This window comes from Verticillium nonalfalfae, assembly GCF_003724135.2.
Source record: "Verticillium nonalfalfae strain VnAa140/NRRL 66861 chromosome Unknown scaffold_91, whole genome shotgun sequence".
Taxonomy (NCBI): domain Eukaryota; kingdom Fungi; phylum Ascomycota; class Sordariomycetes; order Glomerellales; family Plectosphaerellaceae; genus Verticillium; species Verticillium nonalfalfae.
Genome location: NW_021167316.1, coordinates 104,601 through 122,710, shown reverse-complemented (window position 1 = coordinate 122,710; position 18,110 = coordinate 104,601). Strand labels below are relative to the sequence as shown.

General features: G+C 48.9%; 4 protein-coding genes across 4 annotated transcripts; 1 reads left to right on the top strand and 3 right to left on the bottom strand.

Annotated features, from left to right (window-relative positions):
* Positions 1–4,622: 4,622 nt before the first annotated feature.
* Positions 4,623–5,724, bottom strand: D7B24_009351 (uncharacterized protein; the record flags this gene model as incomplete). Its single annotated transcript, XM_028643426.1, has 3 exons — positions 4,623–5,305; positions 5,373–5,639; positions 5,703–5,724. 3 exons carry the CDS (start codon positions 5,722–5,724, stop codon positions 4,623–4,625), a joined length of 972 nt encoding a protein of 323 aa, XP_028493044.1.
* A 1,554-nt stretch (positions 5,725–7,278) lies between these two features.
* On the bottom strand, positions 7,279–7,896 carry D7B24_009350 (uncharacterized protein; the record flags this gene model as incomplete). Its single annotated transcript, XM_028643425.1, has 3 exons — positions 7,279–7,319; positions 7,362–7,658; positions 7,725–7,896. 3 exons carry the CDS (start codon positions 7,894–7,896, stop codon positions 7,279–7,281), a joined length of 510 nt encoding a protein of 169 aa, XP_028493043.1.
* A 1,027-nt stretch (positions 7,897–8,923) lies between these two features.
* On the bottom strand, positions 8,924–9,525 carry D7B24_009349 (uncharacterized protein; the record flags this gene model as incomplete). The annotated part of the gene is made up of 2 exons (XM_028643424.1): positions 8,924–9,280; positions 9,343–9,525. 2 exons carry the CDS (start codon positions 9,523–9,525, stop codon positions 8,924–8,926), a joined length of 540 nt encoding a protein of 179 aa, XP_028493042.1.
* Positions 9,526–11,045: 1,520 nt separating this feature from the next.
* On the top strand, positions 11,046–14,290 carry D7B24_009348 (uncharacterized protein; the record flags this gene model as incomplete). Its single annotated transcript, XM_028643423.1, has 2 exons — positions 11,046–13,239; positions 13,302–14,290. 2 exons carry the CDS (start codon positions 11,046–11,048, stop codon positions 14,288–14,290), a joined length of 3,183 nt encoding a protein of 1,060 aa, XP_028493041.1.
* Positions 14,291–18,110: the final 3,820 nt, after the last annotated feature.

Below are 18,110 nucleotides of genomic sequence, written 5' to 3'. Positions count from 1 at the left end.
TAATAAAAAGTTTATTAAAAGTCCTTTAGAGCTATATTCTAAGGATATTCGACGAGGTATTATAAATATTATATAAGCTCTATATCGAGGTCGTAAAACTTCTTATTAATAATTTCCTTAATAAATTTATCGAGTTAAACCTATAATATTATTAATTTAATAATTATATTAGAGCTATTAATAGAATTTATATATTAGCTTTTATAAAAGCCTCTTTTTAAAGGAGATTCTTTAATAGGAAAAGAGGGATATCTTAGAACGTATTCGCTATAATAAAATTCGACTTTATATTTAATTACGTTTTAATAAGTATAAAGGGGTTAATAAATAACTTTACCTTTTTAATATAAGCTTTAATAAAGTCGTTCTAAATACTTAAAAGCTATTTCTATCTCGTAGATAATAGGTTTATATAGGATTTTCGAGGGTTTATTATATTATTTAGAGGACGTCGATATTACTTTAGAGATTTCGAAAATATCGATTAGAATAGCTTATTAATAGAGGATAAGTATAATTATATCTATATACGCCTTTAAACTATTATTAAGTAGGTTTTTAATATTTTAAAGTATATATTTACTATATTAAGGAAAAGACTTTTAGAATACTTATTTAAGACGTAAATTAATATAGTATATACTTTAATAGGTCTCTAGAACTTCCTATAATAATAGTAAGATAAAGAGGATAATTTAGAAAGTATTAAATCTATTATAAGTATTAGAATAGGTAACGTACTTCCTAGGCGAGTAGACTACCCGGGCGAGTAGACTACCCTATAGCGACTCGACGCGTCGATATATTTAAGACGCGATAACTCTACCTACTAGTATAGAATCGCTTTCTATTAAAGAGCGTATTCGTAGTACGATCTAGGCTTTTAAATAAGCCCTAAATTAAAGTATTAGGTTAATTACGAAGACCTTCGACGTTCTATAAACGATACTTAATTAACGATTTAACGGGACTTACGCTTAATACAATATAATACCTAACTCTCGACGATTAAACGATTTAGAAGAATCCGAGATTCTTTAATATATAAAGAAGCTCGAGTTATAAGGATTCCCGCCCTAGTTAGCCTATATAGTAGATATAGCTAATCGATTACTCTATATATACGTTAATAGATATATCGGAAAGAATTAAATTATATTATTTATTAAGTAATATTTAGAATTTAAATTAAAATACTATTACGTTTATAATTATAAAAGAGTTAAATACGAAGATCTAGCGAAAATTCGGGATTAGTTTTAGCTTATAGCGAATATAGTCGCGAAATATAGTATAGCGGAATCCGATATCTATAACTTCGATAAGACTAAGTTTATAATAGGCGTTCTTCGTACTATAAAGGTCGTTATAAGTATAGAAAGGTCTTTAAAACCTTTAATAGTATAGCCTAGGAATAAAGAATAAATTATAGTTATTTAGGGTATTAATACGTCTAGCTATATAGTCCCGTTATTTATTATTATTATAAATAAAACCTAACTTAAAAGCTAATATCGAGATAGCCTATTACTATTATAGACGATTATTATAATAACCGAAAACGGGTAGATAATAAATAAGAGAGGCCGAGAATAGATTAAGTATTTCGATCTTTATATAAAACCGTAAGCGGTTAATATATTTCGTATCCTTATCCTCGATAAATACGAAAGTTACTACTCCAATAAATTCCTTTAATATTACGAGAATAATAATATTATATTTCTCTATATATTTATTTACTCGTTATATTTACTTTAGCCTTTTAACGTTATTTATTTCGGACTATTAAAAGCTTCTTATAGTAAGTAAATCGAGATAATATTATAAATAGGTATATAGTATATTACTAAAGAGGACTTCTTTATTATATTTTCTACTATATTTAAAGAGACTTTTATAGAAAAAAATATATAGGCGGGCTTTCGGGGTACTAAGCTTATTCCTTATAACCTAGATTATATTATTTCGAAGCTAATAATAATATAGAAGACTTTAACGCTTTTTAAGAGTAATACTAGGTTACTTAAACCTTAAATACTAAAGACGCTTAATAACCCTATTAAAGCTAATTTATATACCGATTATATTATTAATCGGATTAAGAGATATTAAAGAAGCTCTCCGATATTAATTATTAAAGCTATTAAGTAATAGGGTAAAGTAGTATAAGTTATAATATATAAATATACTCTTATCGATAAAGAGTTTAAGATTAATTAGTAAGAGCTTATAATTATTAATAAACGTTATAAAGTTAAAAAAACCTATATATAGTATAAAGGACCTCTTATTATAAGTTAAGCTTAGGTTTTAATTAAGTAGAAAGATCTAGACGTAATTATAAAGTAAGAAAACCGTATAAATAGTAATCGCCGGATATAGTCCTCCGCGACTACGCTAAGATATAGTAATTATAGCTAGCCTAGATATAATATCCGATCGTATTAAGTATATATAGATTATATTAGAGTAGACGATTTCGAGTAGAGACGAATTAATTTTTAGCGTTATAGTTAATTTTATAGGGGTTATATATCGATAAGTATAATAGGGTAGTCTACTCGCCTAGGTAGTCTACTCGCCTAGGAAGTACGTTATAGAAGAAGTATTATAGAGGGTAAAGGAGAGAGTATAATATTAAGTTAGAAATAGGTAAAGCTTAGAATTAAAGTACTAAGTAATAATTTTACTTAGAAATTAAAAGAATAAGTCTTTAATTAATTAAAATACTTAAATCGATTCTAAGCTATATTATATATAGTTAATATTATTAATTATATAAATTAAAATCTATATTTAAATATTAAATTACCTCTTCTATTAAATTAATCTTTCTTTTTATATTAATTTATTTACTATCTATATTATTTATTATATTTATTCTTTATAGAAATAATAATTAAGAGCTTTATAATAGGTAATTAAAGGTAAAGGCCTTAAGAGGATTATTAGAGAAGTATTCCCTTATTTCTAGAAGACCTTTAAATCCGAGATATTAATTAAATAGCTATTTATAAGTAAATAGTACTTACCTTATTACTACCTCGCTTTTAAGAGCTATAAGCTTATCGAGGCCCTCCCGAATTACCTAAGTAGTTACTATCTAGCCCTATATTATTAAAAGTTAAGCCTTAGCCTACCGACGTTATAAAGAGAGTAAAGAGGCCGAAAAGGGTAAGTTAAAGCTAGAGAGATCGACCCTTAGAGTAGGAGTCTCTATATTATAGCTTAGATCCTATATCTTACTCGGCTTCTCGATCTACTACCTCTTTCCCTACCCTCTAATTATATTCTTATTACTTAAAGGCTATTATTAGTAACGATCCTAAACCTCTATAATATCCTCGCCTATTACGTATATATAAGGCTATATCTCCTTTATTAGAGAGTTAATATAAAGGAAGCTTTAAAGCTATATTTAAGTTATATAGTTATTCCGTCTTTCGAAGGTTTTTTAATTCTATTTAAAGGTTAATATTTAACCTATCTTTTTATTATAAATTATTCTAGAAGTCTTTATAAATTATAGAATCTTCTAATATTTAATATAAAGATTATTATATTTTACGGAGAACGTTTATAAAGTAATATTTAGCGTAAAGAATATTAATTATAAATCGGGTAGGATTTCCTTAAATATAGCCTTAAAAGTAATATACTTATTATTTATTATAAAAAGTCTTCTTTATATTATTAAATACTTAAAACGTTTAAGGAAGAGCTTTATAGCCTCTAAGTACTATATAAAACGACCTTTCTACCCCTTAATTTAGCTAGTATTTAAGTCTTTTTATATATAGAAAAGAGATTTAGATTCTATTCGCGAAGAGGTATCTTTATTATTATTAAATAGGTTAATTTCGTTAATTTCGAGGATATTTCGCTTAAGTATAGAAGCGATTCTAACTATATCGTTATTAATAATTAAAGGGTTCGATTCTATAATAGATATATAGAAATTTATATAATAGAGGTATAGAACTAATAGACTTAGTTATAATTTACGATTAGAAGAGAGGGTTAAAGCTTAATATGGAAGGGAAAACCCTTAATCCGACCGTCTCTAACTATTTTCTTAATTAAGTAAAGAACTAGGGGCTCAGAGGTACTTCCGAAATAGTGCGCTAGCACCGTTTTAAGTAAGTCACTTAGAGCTAAATACATTTAGCTTTAAATGCTCGAGACGATCAGGGCCTAAGCCCTGGAGTGAAAGCTCTACCGGAGGTTTACCACGGAGGCATACTATCAGCGTTCCAACTCAATGCAGCTCAAGCTGGCTGCTGGAACATATGAGATGGGACATTTCCACCATGAACGACCATCAAACTTTGGTACAGATAAGTCAATCAGTTCCACAAGTAAGATAATATTCCTCCTGGACTATAGTACATTACGAAGCGCAAAGTTGCCCAGGGACTGGATCCTACGGACAGACGAATTCTCGAGAAGAGACAAAGCAAACCATCCATGGCGGTGCTGTGTGCCCTTCAAACTCTGTGATCCCCAAATCCCTCACAGCAGGCCGCCCATTCAAGCGAGAAATAAACTACAAGAATCAAACAAAACATGTCGAGGTATCTGTGATTCATAAAGCCCCCCTGATCGTGTCCAAATCAGACTCATCTTCTTCCACCACCGGTATCCTTCAACTTCTTCCACACGCCCTGTCGCATCTGCTCGCTCAAGCCGTACGTCAACGCGTTGATCAGGCCAATATACTGGGTTGAGGCCTGCATGGCGCTCAGCCATCGCGGAGACTTTCCAACCGACTCCGCCAGCCTGTTCGCGATGCCGGGCATCCACAGAATGATGTACGCTATCGGGTATCCGTTCATGAGCAGCATCTTCCTGACATTGGGCGCCGCCGGCATGCGCGACGCCTCAAAAGGCCTGCTGTCGGTTCCCGTGGCCGTGACCGTCGACTGCGTGACGGGATCGTTATTATAGCCGTGCTCGTGGTCCGCCGTGTCTGGTGTTCGCGGCAGGTTCTGCATCTCGTGGCTGACGGAGACGGAGTGGGCAACGAGAATCTTCTGCGTGTCGTTGTTGTCGGGATCAGAGGGCACCGTGACCATGTGATCCGTTTTCCTGCGTGTGCCGGTGGCCGTGGACATGCTCCTGAGGCCCCTGAAGACGCGCTTCAGCTTGATGTAGATGTAGGTGTAGATAACAATCGTGACGAAGAAGATGGCGATGCGCCAGCCGTGGGAGAGACCATAGCGCAAGTCGAGTCTGTTGCTCCTGATCCAGCACCAGTTACCACTGACGTAACCGTATGAATTCAGCGCGAGACCAATGGTTCCTGAAGGCACAAGTCAGCCATCTCCGCCATACCAGGAGGTTCGAGGGGGTGCTTGAGGTTGCCTTACCGGTCGTGAAGCCAGGCAGCCATGCCGAGAAGCAGATCAAGACCTGCCATTTTGTATCCAGGTCGGCGATGGAATCCTTCTTCACAACGGATAACAGAACAATAATGGAAATGATGAGAATGTTGAAGTCAATGTGCTGGGCGTTCGCCTGACTAAACCAGCCACTGACGAGACATAGTGTGCTCGGCTTGGAGAACGGACTTGGTGTGCGGCCGTTGATGAGGAAGACGGCGCCAGAAATGGTGTTTCCCAGTCCATAGATGAGATCTATTGCAGGTTAGATGAGAAGATGCAACGATTACGAATCTCAGTGTTCACTTGCCTGCCAACAACAGGTTGATGATAAGAGCATGGCGGAAATGTCGTCGCGGCGGGCGAAGAATCTGGAATCCTAGGGCCGTCGCAGAGCCCAGGAAGGAGAGGAGGGACCCGATGAATGTGGGCACCGAGATCACATAGTCGATCGGTCTTGATTCGGCCATCGCTAATCTTCAGACGGGAGTATCCAGGTGCGAAAGAAGCCGATCGGCATAGCAGGCTCTAGCTAACCTGATCAAAGGAGAATAGAACATGCGAACAGACAACGGATCGGAAACCTTCGAGAGGGGGATCTTGCGGATACTGACCCTATTTTTGACCACGGCTCCTCATCAGCGTTCAGGGTCAGATTCTTCATCGAGCGACCTCACCAGGATCCGGCGGCCGAGTTTTGCATTGATCAACGCTTGATTAACTGCATTAAGGGCTTGACCCAGAAGCAGCAGCAGCCTGCCCCTCAGCTCACCGGTCTGTCCACCATCCCGTGCATGCGAAGACTGCAACAAGCCTTCCAGCGTGGGATGGATCATCGTTTGAGTAGACGACTATCCATGTTCTGGGCGTCCGCCAAGCGACCAAGAAGGGTTGGTCGTTGCTTCAATGGACCATGACCCGGGTTTCGTGGTAGGCTGCACAGGGGTGTTCCCTTGCAGTAGCGATAACTTTATTTCCCCCTAACATTAGCGCCATGGGATGGACCCTGTCCTTCATTCAGACCGACAGCCCTGATGTTGACGCTGCGCCCGCAAAAGCGGCGCCAAGCGCGGATTTCCTAACTCGTAGAGGCTAGCCGTGATGTCGGGTCGAGTCATCACATCCTTGGTATACGTGTACAACTCTTTTTCTTCGATGTCTGTGGGCGTGCTGTGACGGTGTTCAGGGGCCAAGCTCAAGTCCAGCAAGCTTCTCCAGGCCTGGTATGGGAGGCGATGCAACGGCCAGCGGGATGGGCCGCAAGGGAGGCCATTTCAGCAGGAACGAGTAAAGCACGCCACACAATCAAAGCATCCCCCAAAATGTCCAAAATCCTGACCAAGAGCTTAGAATATCCGTTCGCATGCGGCCATGGCTGGTGTGGCTTTTGGTGAGGGAACCTGCCCGCCAGGGTCAACACGAGGAGCATTTCGGGGGACTTCCCCGGCTCGCCACCGCTTCACTGCGTCTCGTGACAATGGCAGAGCCGTCGTCGAATCATCTAGGCAGGCTTTCACGATCAGTCTACAATTCAGGTACACATTGTGTTTCGCGCTGAACAGCTTGACGAAAGTAAAGGCACGTCTCATGCCCCGCCGACAGATGAACGACAATCCTGAAATGTTGCAGTAAGCAATAGAACGCTAGATCCATGCGGAACAATGGGAACCCTGCCATTCCATGACTCTTTTACTCTTTTCTTTTTTCTTGATCATTCCACGTCGTTCAGCTCCCCTCGTGGCCTTGCAGCTTCTCCCCAGGGTCTCCCCTGAGAGAGCGATCTCGAGATGTCTCACTTTGATGGATCATGTGGTTGTCGCTCATGGTCATCCGGATTAATTCTCTAAATGCTCGCCTATAAAGACAGTATCGCTCTCATGCCAACAAACCATCATTAGACGATGAACTTATCAACCACATTGCCCCCAGGGTCTCCTCATACGAATCGTCAGGCTGGTTTCTAACATTTGTGCTTACGAGGCATGTGGAATGTTCCCTCAACCTCGACAATGTCGTCCTGGTTGAGGCGATCGACCTCAATGATCGTGCGGGGCGGGTACTTGTTCGCGTCGGTACCCCAAAGCTCAATCTGTACTTGGTTGACCAAGGGCCGGTACCGGAACATGTCGGTCACGTAGACGACGAGGCGGACACAGTCATAGAGCTCCACGTCCGCAAACTCGGCAAGCTTCTTCATGTTCTGGAAGGCTTGGCGAATGCGTGGAAGCCCCTCGGGCGCGAGGCTGTTGTCCAGCGGGACGATGCCGCGCATACCTTTGGTGGCAGGTGAGGTTAGCACGTGCAATCTCAAGTATTCTCACGGCTTCAGTGGCGTCATACCAGCAATGTACAAAGTGTCGCCAGCACGGGACATCAAGCTCCAAGGCCCTGTCGTGTCGAAAAAGTCGGAAGGGTTGTAAATCTGCACGCCAGCGTTCGAGGTGAAGTTGGGTTGCAGCTGCGCGAGCGCAGACCCGAGCAGGGGCAGGAGGGCGAGGGCGTTGAAGCGCATGGTGCTGTCGTTTGGCCCGCGTGTGTCTTGTCTTTGGTTGATGATCAGTTGCCAATCGAGTTGGCCGGCGAAATTGAGCACCATGTCTTTCTTTATGAAGGCCGCTGGACAGATACCAAGCATAAAAAGGAAATTGATCGATTGAAGACCAGGGTACCCTACCCAACAGACAGCAATCTATCCTCGAAGCGGTAATTAGATGGCTTTCTATTGCATCATTAGTTGTTCTGTTACTGGGATTATGGTTAGGGTTGATACGATACCCGGGCTACCCCGCTGGCTTTGTTATCCGTCACGTAATCTGCACGTCCAACAAATCTCACGTGATCAATGTCTTCCCCAGCGAACTGATCGATGCGGGGTGGGAACCGATTCTTGGCCCTCGAGGTGTCAAGGTTTGGCGAATAGGCGAGGTGAAGCCAGGGTGGGAGATCATTTGTCAGGAGAGGCGGAGTGAAACTAAGGTATACAATAAATCTTCTGACTAGTCCTGGAAAACTACACTATTAAGTCGTGAAGGCCAATAAATGCAAGTTTTCCTCCGTTGTTGACTTCCCATCCCCCCGTCTGCTTTCCATCGACCAAGTCGGGTCCCCATCTTGGCTCACATCCTTAACCAAGGCTCCAGGTTTGCCATGGTGGGCAAGCCTGAATACTGATTGCCCCTGGGGATCGAGAGACTCGGCTGCTCCTTGTCGAAACGAATGTGGTGGTCCTAGTTTCGTGCACCTCGCCAGCGACAACTCGGGCGCGTCACGGTAGCCCCTGTTGGAAAGGCTCGGAGACGATAAAACATGACAGTATGGTCGTGGTTACTTGACCTACTACCACAGAAGCGAACTCAACTTACCCCATGTGAGGCCGCCAGCCCCTGTGCCACAGGATACCCTGTACTGCACAGCCAGAAAAAGATACCAACAAAATCGTGCAACCTGCCCCTGTTGCGGACCAAGCCCTCTAGTATTTCTCGCTTCGTTTTTTCCACTTCTCCAGCAATGAGCCATGTCCCTTTCGGTTCTTTCTGTCTCTAAAAACGATCGAGGGCGGCTCCAAAGAGCTGCCTGAGACCCATCTGACCCTTGGTAGCGACCTCACTATGATTGGGAATAAATCTGATGATGCCCAAAGCGAACGTATCGACGCCAGCCTCGAGAAAGCGAAGGGCGCCAGCGATGGAGGGACCAAACCCGACCGAAGAGATGATCTTGGAGCGGGGAAACAAGACGTCGAAGAGGTTTTTGTAGACCCTGACCAGGTTCACGAAGGCGTCGAAGACCTGGGCCTGGCCGTCCGCGGAGAAAGGCTCCTCCACTTCGATGCCCTTGAGCTTGAGGGCGTTCGAGGCGACGGTGTTGGCCAGGGCCTTGAAATTGTTGACGACGCGCTGCGGCAGGTCATGAGTCTGGGCGTTCGAGATGATAGAAGGGGGCAAGCGCCGCAACTTACAGGAACAGCATTGACGAACGCAACGGGGTTGAATGGGGTGATCTGCCTGACGAGATCGCTGGTCTCCTGGGAGGTGTCGGCGATGAAGTTGATGGCCCCGGCTAGGGTTTCAGCCGAGAGCTGTTGGGCATGGACGAAACCCGTGAGGGCTGTGAAAGCGAGCGCAACGATCTTGAACTGCATGGTGGTGATTGATGGAGGCGTAAAAGTGTGACTGTGGTAGGGCTTGGATAAGTTAAGGGTATTTGGATGATGATGAAGCTGTGTCGGGGCTGGGATGCGTGCGCTGAATGTTGTTGTGTGTCGTTATATGCACGTTCAGGGCAAGTCGTGACCTTGTGGATGATGGACAGGACCTCCACGGCGAGTGCCAGTGTCGCGTGTGCCACGGGCAGCGCTGACCACGAGATATTGCCGTCGGCATGATTTTTCGACATTCCTGGGGAAACCAAGGTGATCCTCCCTACCAGGATGTTTCTGGGGTCTTTCCACGGGTGAGCCTGGCCCACATACCGCTTGAGATTTCTTCGAGGTTTCAACACTGCTGACCCTCGGAGTCGATTGCGCCTTCGTCAGCCAAGATGTTGATGGCGCGATACATCACTCGAGTCGTGTGAGGGTTCACGGGAAACCTTAAGGCAATTCGAAGCACGAACGTTAGGGTCGTGAGACACTGTACGCAGCAAGGCCATGACCGTTGGATAGTAATTACAGATGTCTTTCCTTGAGCAAGGGCTTCCATAGCTGACATGTCTCACTGCCTGACTGTCTCTTGAACTGCGGCCCGAATAAGGGAACGCGGGCGGGCGTCTGGTGTGAATATTGGTAGCCTGAAGTTGCCAAGAGGGAGAACATTTTCCAACGTCAGCAAATGGATGTGTCCTGACGGCCAACTTGATCAATATTGGCATAATTGAGTATACCAAAATGAAATGGAATTTCGCGCAAAGAAATCTCTCTCTGTTTATGGATTGCCCTTGTAATGCGATGCTTGGCGCACCTGACCATGACAGTCTCAAGGCACTGTTGACTGTGGGACAAGTTGGCGGGGAGGTTGAAGCCTTCGAGAATCTGGTCCATTTGAAACGATGCAGAGGAGGTCGTCAATGAGAAGCCCACAAAGCTTGAATCATGGCCCGCGAGTCAGGCCACGGCACAAAAAGGCGAGTCTCACGATCATTCTGGATCATGGACCCTCGTTTCATGGCGCGAATGACCAGCCACCCAGAAATCAAACCGAGCTGCGTCTGCCCCCAAGATCAGATCATCCATGACCCTCCACACTTTCTATGCCAGAAGCAAAAACGCCATGCAAATGCACATCAGCCCATTGGACCACCGATCCCAATCAGATGTTTAGGTTATGCTCTTATGCAGCCATGGCACCACCAACTTGTCCGGGGAGAACCAATTGCGAGCCGGGACCCCGCATGCGGCAACGTTAGCCGCGGAGACGTCGGCAACGACCCACCGCGCCGGCCTCCCTTGTGCGGCGCCGCCCACGATCTAAGGGAGAATCCGGCAACCAGCCACAAGACGTCATCACTGGTGCTCTCGAAACCTTATGGTCTGACCTTTCTCCCCGTCAGCTACAACTTCGTGCCTCGCTCCTCGTGCTCTTCTGTTTCTACTCTTCCTTTCCTGCGAGGGTCCTCCGAAGCAGCATCCAAGGCCCACTACCACATCCCATTGCCATTGTCACCATGGGCGGCACGAGCCACTTTGTCGTGGAGAAGCGGGACCATCCCGGGTCCTCGGAGCAGGCCATCGAGAACGAGCCCGACTGGGGTGCGGGGCACAACCACCGCGTCGGGTTCAAGAACGTCGATGGCCGCGTCCCGGGTTACAGCGGCGAGCCGGGCGGGCCCAAGTACTGGGAGAAGGCGATGAAGAAGTACGAGGCCCTGCTCGACAGGAAGCGAAAGGGCGAGCTCATCAACTTCCGCGATGTCATTGACGGCGAGGACGACCTTCGTCTCATCCACCCCCAGGACCGGGCAGTCGGTGTGCGCTTTGCCCTCGACTGCACCGAGGACTGGGTCAAGTATGGGCAAAAGTGGCCAATCAACGAGGCGAAGAAGAAAAAGGTAGAGGAGAAGAAGAAGAAAAGTGAAGAGGGGCAGGACTCACAACAGAATGGCGCCAGCCAGCCCGCAAAACCTGCGCATGACGACAAGACGAGCCACGGCGATCTTAAGGATGAGCGGAAAAACGACGTTGGCGAGGGCGAGACGCTTGAGGATAAGTATACCGACGAGGAGCGAGCGCTCCTGCGTGCCCTGCAACATGAGAAGGACTACATGGCCAACCTCAGGACCAACGACGGCAACCAAGAGTCGCCGCAGAAGCACAACCGCTGCGACGTCTCCATTGACGAGGCCGATCAGTTCACGCCCGACAACTGGTTCCCCCGCAGTGCTGAGCTCATCCGACTGACGGGGAAGCACCCCCTCAACGCCGAGGCGCCCCTCACAGGCCTGCTGGCCGCCGGTCTCATCACGCCCAACGAGCTGCACTATGTGCGAAACCACGGCGCCGTGCCGCGGTTGATGTGGGAGTATCACACGGTCGACATCAACGACGGCAAGCTCACGCTGACGATGGACGAGCTGAAGCACGGCTACCGCAGCATCAACATTCCCGTCTTCATGGCCTGCGACGGCAACCGCCGCAAGGAGTTGAACATGATGCGCAGAACCCAGGGCTTCAACTGGGGCGCCGGCGGCGGCGGATGCGCCTACTGGAAGGGCGCCCTGCTGCGTGACGTGCTGCTCGCGGCCGGCGTGCCAGACGATCTCGGCAACGACGGCCCGCGGCGCTGGGTCAACTTTGAGGGCTCGGAGGACCTCAGCGCCGGCAAGTACGCGACCTGCATCCCGTTGGCGTACGCTATGGATCCGCGCAACGACGTCATGCTGGCCTACGAGATGAACGACCTCCCGCTGCCGCCGGATCACGGCTACCCTGTGCGGGTCATCATTCCGGGCCACGTCGGCGGGCGGTGCGTCAAGTGGCTCAAGCGGGTCTGGATTTCCGAGAAGGAGAACGACTCGTACTACCACATCTGGGACAACCGCGTGCTGCCGTCCTTTGTCACGGACAACGAGAGCCCCTTTGCCGAGACCATGTTCCGCCATCCCGGCACGGCCTGCATGGAGCAGAACCTCAACTCGGTCATCGTGCACCCTCAGCAGGGCGAGAAGATTCTGCTCAAGGACGCCGGCAAAGGAAAAGGGACCGAGTATCGAATCCAGGGGTTCGCCTACGACGGCGGCGGCCACGAGGTGCAGCGCGTCGAAGTCTCGCTCGACGACGGCGAAACCTGGCTCTACTGCATCCGCAAGTTCCCTGACCTGCCGATCCGCCACGGCAAGAAGTTCTGGACATGGTGCCACTGGCACGTCGACGTGCCGCTGCATCGCATGGTGCAGGCGCGGAGCATCATCGTCAAGTGCTGGAACGTCTTTAAGAACTCGCAGCCACGGGACCCGGCTTGGAACCTCAAGGGCATGATGAACAATTGCTGGTACACCGTCAAGTCGGAGATTGCGCCGGACGACGAGACGGACGGCGCGTACGTGCTCTTCCGACACCCGACCGAGCCGGCCAACGGTGACGGCGGGTGGATGCAGCCGAGTGTCGTCAACCAGATCGAGCTGGCGAAGCGCGAGGCCGGGACGCCGCAGAAGCAGTTCACACGTGAGGAGATTGAGAAGCACGATTCCGAGGACGACTGCTGGATCGTCGTCGACGGCAAGGTGTACGACGCAACGTCGGTCATGTCCTGGCACCCGGGTGGCAAGGCGCCGATCATGGTGCATGCTGGCCGGGTACATGCAGAGACGACGGAGGAATTTGGCAGCATCCATGACGGCTTTGCCTATGAGAAGCTGAAAGGTGCGTTCATGTTCGTGATGAAGCCTCAGAGCCCATGCTGACCGACCCAGAATGCCTTTTAGGCACCGTCACCGACAAGGCGGCCAACTTCATCAAGGAGAACGCCAAAAAGCAGGCTGTCGAGAAGGCCAAGTCCAAAGACGACAACAAGGCGACGCTGCAGAAACACCGCTGGGTGCCGACCAAGCTCATCGCCCGCAAGGCCATCTCCGAGGACACGCGCGCCTACACGTTCCAGCTGCCCGACCACAAGGCGATTCTCGGCCTCGGTACATGCCAGCACATCCTCATCGGCTTCCACCTCAAGGACAAGATGCTCGTTCGGTCGTACACGCCGACACGGCCGATCCTGCCTGCGCTAAATGACACGCCAGACCGGCTCCCCAGCCCGTCACAGAATGGCATCCCCAACGGCAAGGGGGCCGAAGAGCGCAGCAAGGCCATCAACGAGCAGCATCACGATCTTCGCGACGGCGACGGCACGTTTGAGTTGGTGGTCAAGACGTACTTCCCGACGGACCAGCAGCCCGGTGGCGCCATGTCGAACATCCTTGACTGCATGCCACTTGGCGAGGAGGTTGAGATTCGCGGACCGACGGGCGAGATTGTCTACCTTGGGAATGGCACGTTCCTCATCGACGGCGAGGAGCGCAAGTATCGACGTGTGTCTCTTGTTCTCGGCGGATCGGGTGTGACACCTGGGTTCTCCCTCCTCTCGCGCGTCATCATGTCTGGCGATGACGAGACGGAGATCCGGGTCGTGGACGCCAACAACACCGAGGCTGACATTCTGCTGAGGGAGGAGATGGAGGAACTCGTCAAGAAGAGCAAGGGACAGTTGAAGGTCGTGCACGTGCTCAGCCGACCTAGCGACGCATGGAAGGGGTTGACGGGATACGTGACGGGGGAGATTCTCAAGGACAACTTGTTTGCGCCGGGTGAGGGGGCGGCGACGTTTGTGTGCGGGCCGCCAGTGATGATGCAGAAGGCAGTGCTGCCGGCGATGAAGGAATGGGGGTATGAAGAGGATAAGGACTTGTTTGGCTTCTAGAAGGTGTGAAATAACCAGGGCAATGAAAGGGAAATGTATTCGACACCTATATGAACTAAATCGAGCGACAATGAACGCCAATGTACCAAACATGTTCCACACAGAGCGTTATGCTTCCTCGTCTATGATCTGTAGTTACGGGCCTACTTTCTGACGGTTGATGAGTGCCGCTTTCTGTTCATGCGCTGTATGGAGGGACGAAGGAAGTCTTCGTCAGGCCGCCCGACTGTGAGACGGACCTGCGTGTCGAGTGCCGGCATCGTCGTTGCGGAGCCCTGCGCTGGTTAAAACCAGGGGACATGGAATTTCTTGATAATTAATCGCTTGATTGAAGGGAAGTACCTACGGTCTCTCGACTGCAGCCGAGCGTGTCTGGCTTCCCACCAGGTCAGGATGGAGAGCGTCAGGGACGGAACTCCGAAGATGCATCCCAGGATCAGGGCTATGAGGGACTCGTGGATCATGGTGAAGGGCGATGACCACCGTTGTTTGTGGAATGGAGAACAAGCCCGTCTGTCTGCTGTTGGATGGTGGTCAGGGCAGACGAGGGGCGCGATCTGGTCGTTTTGGGACGGCTACAAGTGTCGTGATGGGAGGAGAGAAAGTGACTGGGAGCGGTGCCACGTTATGATCGCGCCCAGTCACTGACGGGTGGGACGCTCTTTATAGGTAGATGAGTGCACTGCCGCCCTCCTCTCCCCCTTCATCCTTACGTGCTGGCCAGACGGGATCCCGATAGCCTCTCGGGGTGGGTGCCGAGCTGAGGCGTGAAGCACCTTGGAACGAAACCGTTGCTTGCTTGCTTGCTCGCTCGCTCTTATACAGCCAGCCCGAGCCTGGGTTCGCGTCGTGGTGCAAAGACACGGAGCCAAACCGCTGCGCTTCGAAGCCCGGAACGGCGAGATTGCACGAAAGCTTGCGGCGGCAACGCTACAGTACAGTACCGACATTTCGAAGGACCGGGGTACTTACACTCGACCAAGTGGTGCCAGTCCCCTGGTTGACAGCATACTTGCAAGCCATAGACTTGCAATATGTCTATGGCTCTGGGCAGACGACATATCGCGCCCCAGGCTACTTGACCTACCTGGGTGGCTATCCGGATAGGGAAGCTAAGTCCCCTGCAGTACCCTCTGTTTCCAGCATCCTGCAGTTGGAGAGACGACCGCCAGCACAGGGGCCCACCAGATTCACGTCAAGCTCAACCAGATTCGACTTGAAGTAAATGGTAGTATCAGTGATAGCAACAACGCCAGAACAACCCGAGGACTGGAGGATTCATCAGTCCCATGACGAAATCGTGATGAGACTGCCTCCAACCTGAATGACGTAGCATGGTCCGTTCCTTTTGGTCGTCAAAGATGCGACCCAGACTGAAAAGTCGAAACACCCCCCATTTTTGGTCGACAAGCAGGGTAAGTTAGGTCCAGGCATGGCCATGGGGACGCCGCGTGATCGAACGGGACAACGACGGACAACCACAGTTCATCACGAGTAATGGACGACGCCTGCCAGGGTCCAACAGCCGACTTGAAGCCGCTGAGAACAACCCCAACTTTCAGCACCAGCCGCAGGCCCTGGACCCCTAGCCTTTCGCATATGTCCTGTCTGGCGGAACATGTTGACGGGCGGCGGTTAGGCCTGCATGGCACCATGTCGCCTCCACGTGCGGCCGACCACATCCCTTTTTTTTTTTTTTTTTTTTTAAATGGCTTGTCTGCGTCCTCTGAAGATGCCCTTGGGACCACATCAGAGATGCGCGAGGACCCCTGCAGTCAGTCGCAAAATATGTCAACGACCACCTGGCGCTGGAACTGCCTGAGTTCCGCCTGAGCAAACAAAGACCGACTCCGAGGCCGCCACGGCCTACACCTCGTACCATTGTTGAAGAATGGCGCAGGTGGCCGGCACCATGAAGACAGAAAAGGCTGCGTTCTCCAGGTCCGTCACCTGGATTTCCATGGGCCAAAACCCACTCGCTCCCCCACGGCGCAGTGCTCGTGCTCGACGATTCTGGGAGAAGAGTCTCGCCCCTTGCACTCCCCTTCTCGCTCGCGAGCCGCCAGCACGCCCGCCAACACGCATGTCTCGGGGCTTGCCGCAATTCAAGGCATCTGCTTCTGACCGTTGGCGGCGCGAACATGTCGTCGCCTCTGAGCCCTGCAAGGCTGCCTGGACAACCCTGCCACACCTTTTCCTACTTTCATGGTTCAACCTTGCTTGTTCGAGCCTGTACGGCAAGGCCACGCCTAGGCCTAGAACGGATCTGCGCCCCCATTCTTCGTCCATAATTTTGCCCTCCTTGTCGGTGCTCAATGATCGTGGACGGGCGTCGATCGTAAATGCTCCCAGACTGAGAACAGTTTGTACGGCATTCGTTGCGAATTTGATGTTCGAGTACGCATGTTTCAATTCGATGCACAATGTCTTGCTCCTCTCGTGGTCAAGTCTTCCTCGTGTTTAATAGGTACCCTTGCGGCGTCAATCTTCGAATGCGACAAGAAAAGATGTGCGAAGAATAAAGAGACAAATGAGGTCCCTCGCCTCGACTGAGTGTCCAGAAATATCTACCCAGATGCGGACGGAGACTGTTCTGCTCGCATTAGCTTGTACGTGACTGTTCGACCAAGACGTTGGAGGGCCGAGTGCCTAGCACCCCATCAATGAGTGACCCTCTGCTGCCCCCTCCGCGATCTCAGTATGCTTCCAGAATGAGGGAGAACGAAATAGCACAGAACCAAGCCAACAGTGCACAAGAGTTCCTACACCGTTTGCCCAATCTTCTGGAGCCATTTGCTGGCAGCCGGCCATTTGTACGTTTAATTGAATGCACCTTGTATGCGACCCTGGGCTACAGAGAGTAAGCTAAAACGCTGTCGTCGAACGCTGTCATCGGGCTTTGCTTCCGACTGGCGCTGTCGACTGGTGCGATCTCCCGCCCCTTGCTATTCCCACCTGGCATTTCTCTCTGCTATCCCCCTTGGTCTGGTCCTGGCGTACGCCATAGTCCGAGTACCAATCGGAGCGCAGATCGATGCATCATTTGCTGCATCATTTGCTGCATCATTTGCTGCATCATTTACTGCATCATTTGATGCAGTATTTGATGCAGCATTTGATGGAGCATTTGAAGAAGCATTTGATGGAGCATTTGAAGAAGCCTATGATGTTCACAAGAAGGCGGACACTCGGGAAACGGGCCAGGCTATGATCGAGGCCAGAGCTAAACAAGCAACGTCACCGAGCCCGCACCCATAGCCAGATGTGATGCAATCAGGCTGCGTGACACTCTACGCGCGACGAGACTTTGCCACCAACCATTGCTCAATCGGGCTTTTGGCTTTCCTTGCAGCCCGACCAGCGCGAAATCTCAACATGGGGATTCTGGGGAGAATGGGAGACCAAAATCGTGCCTGGGGTGTGTCAAATCGCGAAGCTTAGTGAGTTGGCGGAGGCTGGAGGTGCTAAGCTTGAAGCTGCCTGTCCCGCTGGGTACCTATAGCAAAGGTGGAGGCTCGAGTCTTCCACGCGCATGCCCGACACAATGACTGGAGGTATGCTGCTTCTTGCGCCATCAAGGCAGAGCACATTTGGCAGCGACTTTTGCGCCGTATCCGAGTTTTTCGAGAGACGTGCCAAGATGTGTCAAAACATGTGCTTTAATTCACGCAGCTACTATGGTTACAGCCGGAGTTTACCTATTAATCCGATCTTGTCCTTCAATTGAATATAGTTCAACTATATTACAAATGTGTCCCATGATTAGGAGCTTTTACTACTGTTTTCAGTTCTCTTGAGCCTACTCGTCAGATAGCTCCGA